The following is a 19631-nucleotide window of genomic DNA, read 5'->3' on the forward strand; positions in this document are numbered from 1 at the left end:
TGCTTCAATCAGTGGCAATGTATGAGCCACTCTAATGATACATATGCATACTTAAAATACCCTCGTGATATTTTCCAAAGTCAAATATTAGCAAGTAATTTGATCTTCACAATTGAAATGAGTTTCAACATCACATTAATGATCTGATGTCTCAGCTTCTAAAACCTTTATTAGTTTTAGTTTAAATTTTGCTCACATGGTGAACATCTTGAAATCAACAAACTACCACAAACTAAGTGGCATGCAGACAACCTGAGATCAGGTACTAGTGTAGTTACGGGGCAGCAGAGTCATTTCTTACCACTTTGCTAATTTTAGGTTTTTAATTTTGATCTGTACTAATCTAGGGGGAACATCTGGCTCTATAGCCGCTGAACGCTCCACTCTGTTCACCAGCTGGTCTCTAACTAACTGGTCCTGAGCAGGTAACTTTTCTCTGCTGCAGCCAAAACACAGAGCAAGAAAACAATGAAGTTGAAGACCGGACAGCTAAATAATGAGTTCACTGATGACATCTGTGATGGGGCGTTAATGTGTTGTATGTTCATCAGTATGACCTCTCACGTCGTCATCTGATACATTATCATTGAAATGGAGATTTTAGCCATATGATGTAGGACTTGGCAGTTCAAGAAGAGGCGCACACTGGATGTACAGTTTTTATTTCTTCAGGAGGCAACTCATGAGAACATTATTTACAATAGAGGGCTGACAATGGGGGCATTTGGTTTCCTTGCTGGGGCTTAATTACAGATAGGCCGACATTTTAGAAGCTTGGTGTGGACATTTCCTCAAACGTTAAAGCATTAAATTTCCATAAGAATTTTCAACTGGGCTTTAACTTCGGCTAAATGAAATGACTAAGGGAAAAAGGTGAAAGTGATAAAAAGCTAAAACTGAAGCTTTTATTTTGGTGACGCTCTGACCAGATTCAGCTTCTTACAACAGAATCACTCCTGTCCTCAAAAAGTTATTGATAATGTTATCAGATTAATTTAAATCTCATTTTTAAGCTCTTAAATCTCACTCTGTAAATCACTATATTCAACTGATCAGGTAGAGAAGCACTGTAAGCCTAATTTATCAAGTAATTTAAGTTCACTGTAAGCCGACGAGTTGATTGAGCAACAAAAAGTGCACAACAGCAGCAGCCCAATTCTTTCAATGGAAATTGTGACACATTCATGTAGCGTTGGCCCTGGTGAACCCTAACTGACCCTGCTGTGGACATCTGAACATCCGATGGACTAAAAAAAAAGCAGAGGACTCGGTGGACTGTGAAGGGCAAAACAGAAAACGGGGCAGAGACAGGCAGTGATGTCATGATATCATCAGGCTTTATTACTGGAGTCTCTGAAATTTAAAATCGTTCGAACACGTCGTCTCTTTGTTGTTTAGCTCCATGCATCCATCCGGCCTTCCCTTTGTCACTTAGTCCGTCCTATCTTCCACCACACGCTCCCTCTCAGTCTTCCAGCGCCAGTGTGTTGAGTTCCTCGTCAAGCTCCTCCAGATCTTCGCCTGTGAACAGGTTCTCATCCACCGGTACCTCATCATCTTCTTCGTCCTCCCCTCCTCCGTCCTCCCCGCCTCCCTCTGCTCCCGAAAGCCCGTTGGCTTCAGCACCACCGCAAGCTCCGTTCAACTGCTCCTCTGAAGATGAGCAGAGGAGAAGACACATGAATGAAGACAAAAAGCCATCTTTTGTTTCTGTTATTTTGTGTATCAAAAGTACCCATCTGTTTCTCTTTAAGGTCATCAGAAGTTATAATTTCAACAAAACGTACTGGCTGGTGGTTGCAGGCAGTTGTTAAGCCCACCAACTGACCAGCATTAGCATGGCAAACAGGCAGAAAAGAGCACCAAGTTTTTCTTACCACTGTCTTTTTCGTTCAGCTGAGTGTTTTTCCTAGAAGTGAAACGGTCCGTGGATGCTACGGTAATGCCTGTGTTGTCGACCTCTTGTGGAACAAAGCGGGATAAATCTATGTCCTGGACCTCTGTAGTAGTAATCTGGAATGAAAGTTGTAAATAAGGTTGAGATGGGGGTGTGACATAAAAGTGGTAAAATAACACAGAAGTAGGGAAAGTACTCCAGTCTTGAGTGATGGACCACTGGTGTATTGTAAAACAATAAATACTGAGTGTTCTGCTGGATGCTGACTAAGGATGATTGTTCCGTAGTGAATACTTTGCATTAATAAGGAAACAGGTTTGTGATTAGTGTTATCAGGATATCTGCAGTTTTCAGAGACAAACTGAAAACGTGTCTTTACAACCTGGCGACAAAAAACAGATTTTCTCTGACAAAACAATATTTTAGTACCACAGAGGAAAAAATGAACCAGAAGATGAATTAGTGAATTAATGAAGTACAGACTGAGTGCTGATATCGTGATACTGTTACACTGCAAATATTATGGTAAAGTTAAGACGACCTCATGAGATTGGAAGGATTACATGACGACCACAGCACCTAGAGCCTTTGGTTCACTCTTACTGAACATTCATACAGTTGGATACATAGTTTGTCGGCTAAATGTCTAAAAACCAGAGCAGCAGCCATCATCTCATCACCTCTTGTTCACGGTGTTCAAAATATTTAAATATGTAAAGGCCTCATACGTCAATATTTTTGACTTTTTCAGGATATTTCAGGACCTGCAGTAACTCCCTGACAACACGACTTCACAGTACAACCAAAATAATTTCTCATACTGGCCGACATGTAAACACTGTTAAACTGCAGATATTTTGTACAATGCAAACGACGACGTCTCACTTCCAGCGCGAGAACCACAGCGCACAAATCAATATGAAGTCATCCAAAGCCAAATTAAATAACTATTGACTGTAGGAGGTTATGGCAGAGAGTGCATTTGAAAAGTACAGATAATTACTAATTCGTAATTACCTCTTCCTCATCTTCTTCATCTTCACTGGCAAATCGAGTGTCCACAGCTTCATCATCATCATCGTCGACCAACTCTGGACGGAACTCGAACACCTCGCGGCCGCTCACCTACAAATACATGTGATTTAATTAAATGCTGTATTACTCTGACAATGTCCACGATACAATCACTGTTAGTAAAGCTCATACATCACAATATGTAAAGAGACACGGACGGTTATCCTGGAAACTTTGTGAGAAAAACACACACACACACACACACACACCAGTTGGAGCCAGACTTACCACTAACGACTTTCCAGCCTTAAAGTCGGCCTTCTTCTTCTCCATCTCCTCCTTCGCTTTGTCCACCTGTTAAAAAGTGTATCCACATAAAGGTTTTATGATTTAATCATGGAACTCGTGACAATGTCCTGAATCTTTCCACAAGGAAATGAGGGACTTAAAATCAACACACTGGTGCTGCTCTGACAAACTGATGTTAATAAAAATAATCGAACACATTCCAACCTTCTCCTGCCTTTTCCTCTTCTTCCAAGCCAGAAAAGTCTCGAGGGTGATCCGAGTCACATCAGCACCCAGAGCTGCACGCTGCAGGGGGAAGGACAGACGTCAGGAGGTGGCGGATAAAGAGAGCTCCCAAGGTAACATCAGTCACATGGAGTATTTACAGAGCCTCAGACCCCTGGGTGGTAGCCCTCTGCAAAATGGCTTCATCACCTTTTGGGCAACAATATCTCAAAACTGGTTACATTTGTAATATTTCATTTGGCCGCCTCAGGCTTCATTTATTTCTGTGTTGTTTCTGACTGACAAATGGTCTTTGTTGTGGTTCCAGTATTGAAAGACATTTTACAACTTTACAACTTATCTAATTCTGTTTTATGAAGCTCATCTTGTTTTACTGGTTTTTGTGACCAGAAGAAGCACTTTGTAACGGTTTTTAATGGTGCAAAAGAAATAAAGTTTACTTATTTAACAATTACCAGTACTAATGGCAGTTTGTTAGCCAACATCTAACAGAATGGCAAGCTAACCACCACTGCCATGTTGACACATCTGATATGAACATAATATTTGTACTAGAAGCTTCCTGGGTTTAGTAGTTGTGTATTCATGTTCAAACGCTTGGCTATGGACCTTCATGATGGCACTAACAATGTTTGATGAGATTCAGGCCCCCAAGTGCAAAGCCCATATGTGGAATGGTTTGCACATCAGTAATGCAATGAAGCATCCTCACCAGTATTCCCTTCAGACCAAGCTCCCTATCCTGCTCTAATTCACCTCAGGCCTCCAAAAACACCTCCCATTTGGACTGTAATTTATTTTCTTCCCCAAGGCTATTTACTGCAAATCACAAAAGCAGAGACTTTGCATCCCTCCACCCCTCCTTACCTCGTTTTCTATCAGTTCCTCCAGCGAAATTTCCTCCTCTTTCTCCTCCTTCTTCTTGTCTTTTTTCAGCACAAAGCCAGGTGGTAGGGCATGGCGGTACATGCAGGAATCACCGCCCCCCGGACATACCCAGAACCAGCCGTACTTATTATTCTCTATGGCGTCCAGGAAGTGCTTACACACCTGCAGACAATACAACAGAGTAGACAATGTTACATAACGGGGACTTCCCTCATTGTTCATAATTTATTATCAGAACACACTTACAATTTGTGTTTGTGTTTGTGGTTTCTTCTTCTCGGCCTCTCCGTGTTTTTTGTTGACCACCTCCTCCAGTTTCTTCTCGTCCCAGTTGTCCATGGTGTCTACACAGAACACAGCAGGCCCAGTCTTCATCAATTCAACAAGTTAAGCGTTTCATACAAAATAAAACCCAATCACACATTTGTTTCATATTTCAATGAACAGAAAGAAGAAACACAGGCAAAGGAAAGTATGCCTACAATTCATGTAACTGTAATATTAAATGCCAAGCAATTCCCAAAACTGTCATAGTTTATAATCAGATGGTCTGACGGCTTAGGGACGATAGTAACAAAAATTACAATTTTCATGAAGTAACAATCATAATACGGAAATCACAACATCGCACCGCACTAAGTTGTATTATAATATGTCCTGGTCATTGCACTACACACACACCTTTTTCCAGGTCTTCATCTCTTTCATCCACATAGACACTTCTCTTCTCACATTTCCTCTCCATTGACAAATCATGGCTGAACTTGCACTTGTCACCTTTAGTGCACTGGCCTTGCTTAAAGAAAGCACACAGCACTGATTTTGGGTCCACGCCTGCAGAAAAGACAGAAGAGGTGAACGATTATTTATCTTTTCTAGTACACGGGTCAAAGTTAGAATTAACCATCTGTGTGACGTTTACCTTTGCTGACTTTCTGAGCAGCGACAACGGGTTTAAACAGCTCATTGAGCTCATCCAACTCTTTTTTCTTGTCAGTCTTCTTATTGGTCTTATCTGCGTCAGCAGCCTACAAACAACTGGCAACAATCAGACTTTTTTTCTCTTACAAGTGTGGCTTTTTCACAGCTGACATTTAAAATGATTTGGTAGAATGAGAACAGAGAAGTAGAGTGACAAACAGCGAGGCTTAGAGACAAAAATTCTGAAAAGACAAGACATATGAACACATTGAGAAAAAAAAAACAGATCCTGAAAATGAGCATTGCCTCCTGACCTGTCTGCTACTTTGTTGTCCATATTTGACTTGCTGAGTGACGTTCTTGATGAACTTCTGCTGCTTGGCCCCTTTCTTGTTCTTCAAGCCAAATGTCTTGTCCTAAGGGAAAAAAGTCAAACAATCATTAGCTTCATAATCAGCATCTTGTGAGAATTCCAGGCAGCACGGAGCTTACAGGCCGTTACACAGTGTGATTTTGGGCCACCCCAGATTAAAGTTTCTGAAGCATTGAACATGGTGACTCTTCATTACATCCACCAACATGTGATTTAGAGCGCTTGTGACCACAGACAGCCTGAGTCAAAACCCTGACAGTCTCAAATCCAACAATGACTGCTGATAGTTGATAGATGACCAACGTCTACAAACTGAGATGACACAAACAGTAGACACTAATGGAACAACACCATAACCACCATTAATGAGAAGAGTTTAGATAAACAACAAAAAAAACTGCTTGTCTTTTGCTGCATTTCCACAGAATGAGGACACGCGTTTATGTTGCATCTCTGCATGCATCTTCTTTTATCGCAATTCTATGATTCAAGACATCCATCACACAATCTGACATGCCTCAAAATTCAGATCACGCAGTTTGCAAGATTGCGACTCCTGATTTTAGTAGACTCACCTCGCACAGTGTGATATGTAATGAACCTGCGTGACTGCTGTGTGTTAGGGGCTGTAAAATTAAGGATGATGCAGCTGTCCTCATCCATAAGTGTGAACACGTTAATGGTTAGTAAGAGGTTTCCAGGAGCACACCAGAAGAATAAACACACACCAGCCAAGATTCATTATATCACAGCGACAATCTATCTCAGCAACTGACCAAGTCTGTAAGGAGTAAAGCGCTGTAATAAATCAGATGTGACAACTGTTTTCCTGTTGGATTGGTCACTGTGCTGATGGCCATAAAAAGATGAATTGTTTCTAAATCAACTTCTAATTCAGCAAAAAATATTGACAGGCTCTTCTCTAAATTTCCCAGTGCACAGCTTAAATTTTCAGAAAAGAGGTATACTGTTTCATTGTTAAAAAGCGATCACACTGTAGTTTTTACTGTTGCTTCTGGGGAATAACATGTCAGTCAGGACAACGGTGTGGCTTCCATGAGTTTTCAATAGCTTCTGTACAACAGTGGGGGTCTATGGCACAGAGGAATAAACTAGATCAGACTTTGGACACACATACATCTCCTGGGATTTGTAGGCAATGCACCTTTTCCTATTAAGTAACAGACCACGGATTATGTACAAGGTTGTGTATTTAGTTGCTATCACACTAGTGGGCTGACCCAGTGCTACTACCTGTTGAGAAATTAAGGTGGTGGTTAATGTAACCAATTCAGGGCAGATAAAACATGCCACTTCATGGATTAGGTCACCTACAATCTAACTCCAACATGCACAGTAATAACCCTTCTGGCACACTAGCAGTACAATCTGAGTGTGTGTGTGAAACAGCAAAAGGCGGCTAACGCTGACAAGCCGGTTACACTGACAGGGAGATGTGGCACCGTTTTATGGACCAATAGCTGCTTTTAAAGGGCGACATTAACAGTACTCTCACCTTTGACAACACACTAAGTTTAAAAACGACTTAGCTTGGCACCGAAACGGACTAAAATCTGGTCCTTCATCCGTCCTGTTGGGCCGACCACAAACAGGCCCATCAAACCGCGTTTCGATGCCCTTTAGTGTACAAAAACAACCAAGCTAATCATATGAAACACTATACAGACCTTATTCTATGGCTCCTAATAGTAGTTGCTGATTTAAGGGACGTATTGTAACCTTAATCTGACAGGTGTGAACTCTTACTGCGGCGGAGAGGCCCTGCTAGCAGCTCCACGGCCTCACTAAGATAACGTTACACGCATTTGTCCAAAATAAACATAGCTAGCCTCCTGACAGCTTGCTAATTTGCCCAGGGTTACATTGTAGTGATTAGTATTTGTGTTAGGAGCCGGCTAACTTAACCACAGCAACTTCTGGACAATTGGGTAACGTTGACAAACACCCAGAGGCCGGTGTAACTTTTCTGTTCACTTGTGTTAGCTTCTGTCAGCATTGAACGGCAGCGTGCGGTGCTTTAGCTGCTCAGCTAACGCTAAACACCGACAAGCTAACGCGTGTTAATGTTACCTCGATTATCTTTTCCTTTTTCTTCTCTTGAGTTTTTTTACTTCCCGTGGGCGGGGCGGGTTTCTTCGGAGGCATGTTGGCTCAAAGAAAACTGTGTACAAAACGAGCCTACAATAATCTATATGTATTTTTAATCTGGGGTTTCAGATGGGAAGTCCACTCCACATTACCCAGTTGTTGCTAGCACGGCAACGGCGCGCGTAGGCCACATGTGAGTTGTTGATGTTCGGTGGCGTCATCACGCACCCCGATAAGCATGGCGGGCAATGTAGTCTACTGAAAAATTTACTTATCCGGCTAACTAAAACCAGCTAAAATTTTTTTATTAAACCTACTTCTAACAATTTGAGATTTGTATTCATAGTCAATAATAAACAAATAAATAAATAGATAAATAATTAAAGTGTTTTTTAGGTTGTAGCACAATTTCCATTCCACATTATACATTACTGATTTACATTACTGATATTACTGAGCTAGTGTTGCTATTCCTCCCTTTACTGAGATGTTTTTATTTTGGTTTGGTTTGATTTTACAACAGTTCATTTCTTAGCATTTTGGAACCTTTTCAATCTTCAACTGGGTAAAAGTACAATTTAGGTTGAAATCTCTTATTCAACACTATGTAGAAATATATGATATTAGATTTTAATGGATTAATATTGAAATTTGGTGGGGGATAGCTGGGGGAGAGATCATGTATATGAGTGATGTAGCTGCCAGAAAAAGATCAATATCTTAATGGATGCCTATATATTTTGATTCATTATATTTTTTGGCGTCTGCACAGCAAGTGGGGTGTTGGGGCAGAGACACTGTAATTTCACTGCAGTTTTAGTATTTAACCGCCAGGTGTCAGTGTTGTGATATCTGCCAGTTGAGGTGAGATGTAACAGATGAGAAATAATGCACTGACTAGTTTAGTGGCCAGGTCAAACCAAAAGGCCAAGACATATCCTTAGAGAGCGAAGAGCTGATATTAGAATGAGAACAAGAATAGGAAATGTAGTTCTTTGAAGCAGCCAGTTGACTTCAAGCACCTGAGTGGAAAATGAACATTATAAATATATATATATACACACACACACACACACACACACACACACATATATATATATATATATATATATATATATATATATATATATATATATATATATATATACTGTCTGCAGAGATAAGGTGATACAATTACCAACTATGTCAAGTTTCATTAAGATGGTATTTTGTGTTAATAAGTCACACTTTATTTAGTCAGATTCAGGCCACAAACCTCAGCTGATTGATATGTAGCAGTCAAATGATCAAGATCAAGACAAGTGTGACTTATGGGAGGAGGATGGCAGGAGAGTCCAAGGAGAAGCTAAATGCCAAAGTTGGACATAGCTGAATGAATGATATCACACTATTATCACACTAATAGGAAAATTCAACATGGTGCAGAGACCTGTGTGGCAAGAACTGATGTTCCAGTGTGCTGCTGACTCACCTCATGCCACAAAATCAAAAAAGAAGCAAAAAAGAACTGTGTTTCTACAATACATGGTTTACAAGTAATTATCCTAGCATAAAAAAAAAGATTTGTTACAGAGCCGCCATCTGGCCAGTGGGCATAAGACTGTTTTATTAGCATTTTGCCTCTGTTTAATAGTTTGATTATATAGACCTCTGGTCGATTAAGACACCCATGGTATGACTTTTACTGCCCGAGTATTGGATGACATTCTGGAAACTTTGGTTGTGTGCTGTAGGTTGTGTGGTCTCTGAGCTCGAAATGCTTTTAGGGGGAAAATTATGGGAAAGCAGAAACAGCAAGAGAGCAACAACCTCTGCAACAACAGGGCTGCGTAAGAAACCCCTTTTTGTAACCAGAAGCGAGAGATCGTGTCATGGCTGCAGGGCAGAGAGCCAACCAGCAGTGGTTTTACCGCCTCAGCTGCTGATTCAACTTGATTTAATTAGATTTCACTTAAGTTACTAATGTGATTTCATTTGGCACATTTGACATGTGTGGCCTGCATCCACATCCTGTCTCAGTTCGTCGGCCATTGTGTGTGCATGTGTGTGTGTGTGCGTGTGTGTACGTGTGTGTTGTACAAACTACAGCACAGTCAAAAGCCAAAATGGGTCACACACGCTTGCTCCTTTTGGGCTCTCATTTGCTCTCGTGTGTTTTAATGAGCCTCGGTTTTTGAGGGTAAGGGACAACATTAACTCAGTTTGGGTGCCCACATAATGACAGTACTAGTGGTGCGCTTTAATGAGTCCCACAGTGAGACAATGGCTTTACTCTTGCAACAGCATCCTTTTGGCTGCAAACATGTCATGAAGCATCACACGTTAGCATCCTCTCTGCTGTCTCCGTGCCCGCTCACATGCTCTGATGCAACTTTATTTCATTTCATCTGATGTAGACATATTTATTTATAACATGTTTGTTATGCATGGTGCCCTTCCACGGTGCAGCTCAGTTAGCTGGCGAATGCGCGTGTGAGTATATAATAACCTATATTGACATAACTCCTGACTGCATGGCTGAAGGCTACATTTTAAGACAACAGAGGTGGTAATATTGCCTCGAGCAAACTTTCCATCCTTCCCTTCCCTTGCTCCCACTCTCTCTTTCTCTCTTTCTGCGAGAATCTTTGTGTGTGTGAGGGCAGTCTAATAAATCACTATCTCTGCTACATGACCATTTTCCCCTATAACCGCCTTCCTTATATTCATACGAGCATCGATCTTTTCTGCAGAGGCCAAGCATGTCATGTGCACACAACAGCAAGCACACACATGAATGCACTGGCGCCTGCAGAAGGAAAGAAAACATCTCCTGCCTAATTAGCAAAGCACAACAGTCAATCTTCTTCCTGTGGCATCTGAGAAAACTTGACACCATCCCAGACCAATTTTTCTGAGGCTGTAATCCAAAGCGTCCTGGTATTCAGTCTGTCTCGGCCTCCTCCTGCTTCCAAGGACAAACTGCAGCACCTTGTCTGCACTGCTAACTGCTGAGCGGGTCATCGGCTGTCAGCTGCTCCCCATCAAGGAGCTGCACGACACCGGGGGCAAAGAAAAGGGCAGGAAAGATTGTCTCCAACCAGGCCCACCTAGACAACCTGGGGGAAAAAAAATAAGAAAAATAAGTTTAGTGTACTGCTACATAAAAACCGAGACCTCCCATCGCCTTTCGCTCTGCACACCACTGACATCTCATCAGTCTATGATGATCCAAGAGTTATTTTGTACTGAATTGGTTGTAATTTTGCCTTTTTTTCTTTTTTTTTTTTGGCAAAACCTGTCTTGTCTACATTTACTTTAAGTGACAATTTCCTACACTTCCCACAACCCCAAGACAACAAGTGTGAACTCGGTGTATTTAGCTTTGTGCTTTATGTTAAGGTAATGAGCAATGGCAGCAGCAGGAGCGATAGTGACAGCCAGAAAACACTTTTTTTTTCATCTGAGAAAAGGAAGAATCGCATCCTTTTACTGATAACACAACTCGTCTGCTGGATACATTGTACTCCGGTCCCTTGAGGGTACTGTCGGTGAAGAGATTGTTATATATTCCTCCTCTCTAGGTGGATTTCTCTCTCCCTGTGTGATGGTTGAAAGTCGGTGCAAAATGAAGAGTCTAGGAAGGAGCGCTTTGCTCAATAATCCTGAGGGACTGCCACCAAAACAGGATGTTTAGCCTTCTGTTGATGTTTTAAAGACATTTAGTGTTGCATTTGCAGTTCTTTATACTTCTTTGGTGCCATTGTAGTTGAACTGGAAATATCTCCTAATAACCACAGCTATCCACAGAAAAACAGAGCACCAAACGACAGGAATTTAGGAGAATTTAAGATACTTTTTCGATTGCTATTTTTAAACAATGATAAACTGTCCTCAGGAGGATTTTCCTTTAACTAGCTGTCCCATTATTCACCTGCAGAAGAAAAAAATGTCTAGACTCTTTTCACAACTGAATAGAGCTGTTTGTAAACCTTATTACTGTCAGTCATAAGTGCTGCCACCCATTCATTTTGGTGGTTGCACCAGCAACACTGATGGCTATTGCAGCATGTTCAGCGATTGACTCCCTGCAGCTCATGCCTGTCTGTGGTATAAAACTGTGTGATTTTACTTGTATTTCTGTATTTTATGGCGTTCCTACTGTGGTTTTTATTGTGTATTTCAGTTTCATTACTTTATTGTTAACTCCATCTGCAAACCGTATTCATCTCATGGGAAGATAAAGAATGAATTGAGCTGCACCGAGTCAGTCAGAGAGGAGTAGAGGGTGATGTTGGACTGGCTGATAACTGGTAATGATGGGGACATAAATGAAAAGAAATTGCTCAGTAAAATAATCTCACTATAAGGTCCATTTTGTAACTGTTGTGGTCCTTAGAACATATCACATTATCTTCATCAGCAGATTAAATCAACTTTGATGAGTCCTTCAGGACGACAAACTTTAGCTAATGAAAATCATTTGTCCATAAAATGGACCTTGACCGTAATGATCTAATTTTCTCAGTTTCTGAACCTTGAACCTCAACGTAACATCCACTTCTAATGTTGCAGGTTTTGGTAATTCTTTAAGAAACTAGAAAAAAGTTATACAAATGTTTCATTAAAAGTTACACACGTTTTTCATATACAGAATTATAAAATGAAAAATGCATCCATCAGAAATCAAAATATTCAGCCCGAAGCACTTAAAACGGGACACAGTCTCTGGGATAATAAAACAACAGCAGGCAATGGAGATGCTGTGGTAAATTATAATTTCATCTTTTCATAGCCTATCAAGTGTTGGCACATAGAGTACAGTACCTTTTCCATTTTGATTCAGCCATGATGCATCCATGTGAAATAAACATTGATTAGTCTATATTCTTTATGATGATGGTTGATATTTTGGTCGCAAGCTGCTGATTTAAACTGGCGCGAGCAGCATGCGTAGGTGGACCTCTTCATGACATCATACTTCTGTGCCAGAGTCAGAAAAATGGTGACAGAAAAATTGCCATTCGTTCATCACAGCTACTAAGGTTGCTGTAAGTCGGCTTGGAGAAATAACAACTCGTGTGATATAATCAAAAGCTCCAGAATGGCTACTAAATGGAGCACATGGTGGGCTGTTTTCTCAACTTCTCAAAGGACAAAACAAACATAAGCCAATGCGGATGAGGCATCCGTAAAGTGCTTTAGAAAACAATGGAAAAATGGAATGATTATAATTCAATGACGACTCTGCAAACTCCATCTGTTGAGGAAGTTCGTGTTATATAATTAAGAGTTCCAGAGGATCTAATGAATGAACATTGTAGGCAGATTAGTCATTGCAAAATACAGTAATAGCCCCTTGGACAAGAAAGAGCCAAGTAGAACATACAATATGTAGCTGACATGAGGGTGTCCTCTCGTATCAGCTACCAGTCCAGACTAGAAGAATCTCTTCTAGATTAGATTATGTCTGACAGATAACTAAATGTCTTCACATCAAAAATGTATATGCTGTCTCACTGTCGAATGCAGCTCTCCTTCATTATTGACACCAACAGACACAGTTGAGAATCATGCACCAAAAACAACTGAGCACCTGCTTAACAGATGGATTTGAGAAAGAGTTTATAAAATGCCGCAGTAAGACGGTGACTTAGAGTAATTACCTTATGAGTCTCTACAAGAAACTTGTGCTATGTTTGATTTAAATCTGAGGTCTGATTTTGATAGTGGAGTGTTCACAGATTACAAATTGCTAGAGTTAACTAGACTTTTTCACTTAAATAAAAAAGGAAGATTTTCATTACAAAGTTAGACATCCACCACTTGGAAAAAAATTTATATATATATATATATACTTTTTTTTTTTTTTTACCACTACCAGTGGATGATTGCTGGCAGTAAAGCTCAGTATTATTATAGTTAAGAGGCGAGTCACGTTTGCTCAGCAAATTGTTACGATTTAAGGACTTAATACACTGTGTTTCTGAAATATTAACAGATGAATTTCAGACAGTAAAGACAAATTTATTGCAGCTTGAAATGAAACCTGTAAATCAGTTTCAGATCCGTAACTGAGGCTCTTGTTATTGCCAATAAAACAATGCAGATGAACATTTCACCTGCTGTCATTCACAGCTTGTCGGAGCCCTACAGGCATGCCTGCCTTTTAATACATTTTTGTTTTTATTAAAGCAACATGGAAGATAATTTACACACATAAACTCCAAGTTCAAACTTGAATAAATAAAAGCAAGCATCCTTTTCTGAAGTCCAGTCACGTTCCTGTGTGAACGACGTGCAGCTCAACTCAAACTATTTTGATTACAGTGGAAATGAACTCTGCTTTAATGATCTGAGTGTTTCAGTTAAGATTTGCAATCAGCTGAATGGCTCAATTTAGAACAACTGAAATAAACCAAATAATTAATTTGAGAGCGTTCGAAAAGTTCTAAAAGATTAATTTTTTCAGAGTGGCAAAGAAGTAAATGATTCATCAGAGCAGAAGTGGAAGGAGCTTAATGTTGAATGGAAGCAAGCGATTCATTCAGGAGTCAGTTCTATATGAGTCTGAGCCAGTTTCATCCTGAAGTTAAAAATAGACTCTCTGTGGTTAAAGAAGATCACACACACTCCCGTGCACAGATGCTTGCATGGATGTTAGTACACATAGTGTCTCAAGCACATGGACACACACACACACACACACACGCACACAGATATACACACAAATGGGGTTGCAGGAACCTCGAAACACCACAGTTATGTTTTCAAAAATTTCACAAGTTAAAAAAACTTGCACACACACAGACGGTGTCACACTTTCTGTCACGAGCTCTCTTTTCTGTTCTTTCACTTGCTGACACACAAATACACACACACATGTTCTCTTACACAATCCCACTCCCTCTCTCACACACACACACACACACACACACACACACACACATACAAACCCCCACACACACGAAGAGACACACACACTCTCTCTCTCTCTCTCTCTCTCTCTCTCTCTCGTTCTCTCTCTTGCACTCTGGCTCATGAATTAAAGAGCAGAGCTGGTCCAGGGGGAAGAAATTATTCAGGCAGATCTGCTCTCTGACAGAGGAGTGGGAGGGAAGAGAGGAGAGGAGAGGGGAGAGATGGAGAGCGAGGAGAGGGAGGGGAGGCAAAGAAGGGAGGAAAAGAGAGGAAAAAAGAGGAGAGAGAAAACAGAAGGGAAGAGAAGAAAAAGGCCGTTAATAAGGAATGCACTGATTTGACATAGAGAGGCGATCAAACCCCCAACGGCACGCTGTGTGTGTGTGTGTGTGTGTGTGTGTGTGTGTGTGTGTGTGTGTGTGTATGCGTGACAGTGTGTTTCAGTTCAACTCTGTGTCTCCTCCAAATTGAGTGTGAGTTATGGATGTATGAATGCGTGTATCAATTTCTTCCAGTGTGTACATGTTCACAGTTTGCATCTATGTGTGTGTGTGTATGTGTGTGTGTGTATGTCCAAGCCACTTCTGTGCTATTAAATGACAGCTTCTCTTTCAGTGTAACCTCACATGTTGCTTTAAAACAGGTGATAAAAGATGTTTTCTGTCAAGGTTCCTTGATGAGGTGCAAATTAAAGACAGACTGATAAACCTGCTGAACATCCATAACCACAGCACACACGTGGGTGTATATGAAAGCTACTACTCTTGTCTGCTGGTCCAAAATTTGGAACCCAACATGCATAAATAAATTTTCAAAAAAGTAGATCCCAATCCAAAAGGGAGATGAGAACAGTCTGTTCTGGTCTGATTAGATCCCAGGATAATAGGACCTGATTCAAAACACAGTCAACCCTAACACACCCAATTAGAGACAGAACACCATCAAAGGCAGCCAGCAGTGTGGACTTGAGTGACATGATATGCTTTAGCGGGGGTACAACAACACAAGTGGCTGTGCTGATGGGGTGTGGTGTTGTTTCGGGTACAGGTAAGACATGGTGTCCTTTTGGAGGAACAGATGCATGAGTTTGACGGCATTTCAGACCTCAAAAAATCAGTCTGAGCACTGACTGTGATGGCCCTTTGTGGCCTACGAGTCTGCCATGACATGACTTAGAAGTTTAAAAAGTTTAGAAATTATTTAATGAAAATATGTTCAGAGAATCAACTCTAAAAGGCAAATAATTACTTTTTCAGGACTTAAAACACAAAGTTTAGGACTTGACTTCAACACCAAGACCTGAGACTTACTTATTGTGATGTTTCTAATATAAACTGAGGAAACTTGTGTTTGTTAAATATGATTATTTATTAACTACCGTAGCAAAGCTCAGGTAATGTGTACATCCACTATTGTGGTGTCTTCTTTTACTAAATCCTACAGTCTAATCAAGATAAGTGTAGCTTACAGGTAGGAATGCTAGTCGTTGCTTAACTATTCATCCAGTAACTTCAAACTGTTTTCTTTTCCTTTTCCTGGTCTTTTTTTCAGCAGCATAAACAAACATTTTCTATTTTTCATTCACGAGTGCAATATTTTTTTCCATTTCAATGCATAAGTGTCCATCTTTGATTTCAATGTTTTTTGTTGGTTTGACAAAAGGATACAGCTCAGTTAATTTGCTTTAAAGATTTGCACGGTAGTCATTCACCAGCAGGTAATTTCCATCCAGGTGGAACGAGCCAGTCCCAACTTTCTGCCATGGCTCGTCTGCCAGGTCTCCAATTGCTATAGGCTCTTTTGGCCATTTTCCTTTGTGCTTCAGACAGGTCTCAGACAATCATGTCAGTGTCTGCACTGATTCCTGGCTGATAAATGGCTATTCTGGCCCTTTTCCTGCATTTTTCCATATCAAAGTGCCCCCTTTTTTCTAGCATCTCTGATCTCAGTGACTGAGAATGACATTTCTGTTCTTTCGTTGACGACACTCAACTCTTCTCTGATGCTGTTATACTGTTGACATTCACCTCCTGTGTCTTTCCCAGTTTCAACTGCAATCTGCTTGCATTTCATGTCGGACACGGGTAATGATTCAGTGATCAGGTTCATGTTGAGATTCACATCAGTCTCTGTGGAACTCTTATTGTGTGCTTCACCCTGTGTTGTCGCCCTGGACAGAGCGTCAGCGAGCACAGTGCACCCCGGTGCGTGGATCAGGTTGAAATCACAGCGCTGCTCCTTCATCATCTGTTGTGGTGACATCTCACTGAGGATTTTCTTGAGGAAGACTCTTTTTCAAGTGGTGCGTGGCGACATTCAGCTACAGTCATCTTTCTTGATGCGCAGGCGACTGGCCTCCAATCCTCTCCATGAAACTGTATCAACACAACTCCAATCCCATTTTTTTCTTGGAGTCAGTAAATAACTTTGTCTTCTTGAACAGGTCAAAGAACGTCAGCTCTGTAATGAGAGTGGTTTTCAGTCTGTCCATTGCTCTTCATGTTTGTAAGTTCGCTTGAACTCATACCTGTTGTGCAACAGCTGTCTCAGGTGCAGGTGTAGGTGTAGGTGAATGGTAAGCCACCAAACCCACAGAGGATGTTTTGATACTGAACCACTGTTGATTCTACACTAATCCTGTGCATTGGAGTTGATGCGGTGCACCCACTTAACAAGACCTACATTTTCACATGCTTCATCAGCTAGCAGTGAGTCATGTCTGTGTGGAACTACCACAAACATAAAGTAGTGTACTTCTGATTTAACTCTCACTTTGAGTCAGCACATGCCTTTGGTGTAGAAGAGTTGTCTATTGTAGGCTTTTAGTGCAGTAAAATTTGGATGGCTTTACCTTCACGGCTGATATGCTGAGCTCAGTCATCAAATCGGCCTTTGCTCCTGTGTCCAGTTTGAGAGGAGTGACAGCTCTTGACTGTTCAGTCCCTTTAGGCTTGAAATCTTCCTGCACTACCGTGCCCACAAAGAATGAATCACAGAGCAGTTTCCTCCACAGCATGCACACATTCGCCTCTGTTTGGACAAACATTGTGTTGTGTAGGTGTTTTGTCCTTTACACTTGTTTCAAACTTTGCCGTTGGCCGGGCATTGTTTTGGTGCATGTTGAGTGCCACATCTTTGACAATTGAAAGTTTTTGACTCTTTTTGCTTTTTAGCCTGCAATGCTCTCTGTTTCTGTATCCAGACATTGTGACTACTGCTGTGTTGTCTTTGTCAGTGTCCCTCCTGCCATCATCAAGTTTTCACAGCTCCAGTTAAGGTTAAGTTCAATCTCTCATAGCAAACTCTATGTCACTCTTGTTCTATTCATTTTAAGCACACGTTAATAACAGATCATTGAATCTTGCAGCACCCTGCTGCGTGCACGAACAACACACTTAATGTGTGCTGGTATTAATAACTCCTATCACGACTCTTATCCCTCACAAAACAACTCCTTTGTGAAAGGTTTGTGGAAGGTGTTGACTCCTGGATCTGCGTGATGCTTGAGTTTAGAATATTTTATCACAGATTTGTTGTTCCAACATCAAGAACTTTCACCAAATTAGTAATAGGTAAAATGACCAGTGTCCACACTTTGTTGCTTTTGATTAATTGTCTGAGTCAACTTTCTGACAAATTTGTCTTGAACCACGCTACTGCTAAAAGGAGTGCTTAGTCCGACAGATAAATCAAAAGTCCTCTCTGAAAGGACACAACTCACACTTCTAGTAAAGTGAATTATGTAACTTGCTAATGTTTCTCCACATATGAAGGTATAACATTATGTAATGTAATGGGTTCCTCCAGTGCAAAGAACAGGCACACCAGCACAAAACCCGAATGTAGTGCATCACAAACATGTATTGATGTGTTTCAGGTGTAGGTGCAAAATGCAAATGCTGCTAATTGAACAGCCACAAAGAGAGGAGCAGTCACTTCCACGAGAGCCCGACATGTAAGTGCTGCAGCTGCTAATGACTGCCGAGTACCTCGGTATGACAGCCGCGCTTGTCACGGGTAATCAGAGGTTCAATATAAACAAAATTTGATGCTGATATCTGAAGACGTTGGAAATGCTTTTCTTCAGTGGAACTCCACAAGGAAAAAACAAGACAGCAGTATTCCCCATGTCGTGTCCTTGACACATGTGACATACAGATATTTTCTCATTTATTTGCTCTGACTCAAAGTGTGTAAAAAAAAGATTTTACTCAGCTGGAGCCTTGGCTTAAATGCACAGCTTAGTGTATAAAGATGCTGATACTCACTTTTGTCACAAAGAATCATTACAGAATCAATATATGCCCGTCGGCATCTGACCTCATTGAAATTAAAGTCACTAATTCATACATGTGAAAATCAAACATGATTATAGCTACAGCAAATATCCTGCTCTCAATATAAGAGATGTATGATCTACTTTCTATATCAGGACACTTCAGGGTGAATCATGCCTGGTCTTAACAACACACCCTCATGTACATGCCTGTGGCACAATGGCTGTGGTCTAGTAACACGTGTTGCTAGGATACATTGTTAACAATCTCCCCCCATTTTGCAGGTTTTGTTGCTGATTAAAAGAAAAGGAAATTTCATGGGCATAGAAATGCAAAAATAAATACAGCTGTACAGCCAGCACAAGACCAAACCGACTGCCAAGCAGTCCGACGTCATAACAAATGAGAAAAACATTAACATGAGGCAACGATTTAAAAGAAAAAAGTGAATTGATTTATTCCTAAAACAGGCTCATATCATGGTCCATGGTGCTTTGTGATGATCTGTCATAACACTCATATCTGCCTCCCTTTCCTCCCTTTCGCTCCTTGGTGCTGATCAGGCACATCGCCGGACTCCATTAACTTTTTGGTTTACTTTATTCGTTACGGCCTGGCAGGCGGTGGACACAGCTGACATCACTGCACTGTGGCCCCACACAAACTGTATGTGACAAACAAGCTGGCGTAAGCTGGTAAAGTGTTTACATTATCTCTG

The 19631-nt window shown here is 40.9% G+C and overlaps 1 protein-coding gene across 2 annotated transcripts; it reads right to left on the reverse strand.

The window, feature by feature from the left end:
• Positions 1–645: 645 nt before the first annotated feature.
• zc3h15 (zinc finger CCCH-type containing 15) lies at positions 646–7912 on the reverse strand. 2 transcript variants are annotated; one of them, XR_011585277.1, is made up of 12 exons: positions 7719–7912; positions 5569–5670; positions 5256–5361; positions 5015–5167; positions 4580–4677; positions 4313–4495; positions 3425–3505; positions 3200–3265; positions 2915–3022; positions 1878–2013; positions 1110–1653; positions 646–1075 (listed from the first exon to the last, which is right to left on the reverse strand). XR_011585277.1 is itself a non-coding variant. In XM_070841409.1 (11 exons), the coding sequence occupies exons 1-11, from the start codon at positions 7791–7793 to the stop codon at positions 1466–1468; spliced, it is 1296 nt and encodes a 431-aa protein (XP_070697510.1). In that variant the 5' UTR covers positions 7794–7912; the 3' UTR covers positions 646–1465. The 2 variants fall into 2 exon arrangements, 1 of the variants encoding a protein (XP_070697510.1); XM_070841409.1 differs by having other exon boundaries at positions 646–1653.
• Between the last annotated feature and the right edge of the window lie 11719 nt (positions 7913–19631).

Source organism: Pempheris klunzingeri, chromosome 12, assembly GCF_042242105.1.
Source record: "Pempheris klunzingeri isolate RE-2024b chromosome 12, fPemKlu1.hap1, whole genome shotgun sequence".
In the NCBI taxonomy this organism is placed as follows: domain Eukaryota; kingdom Metazoa; phylum Chordata; class Actinopteri; order Acropomatiformes; family Pempheridae; genus Pempheris; species Pempheris klunzingeri.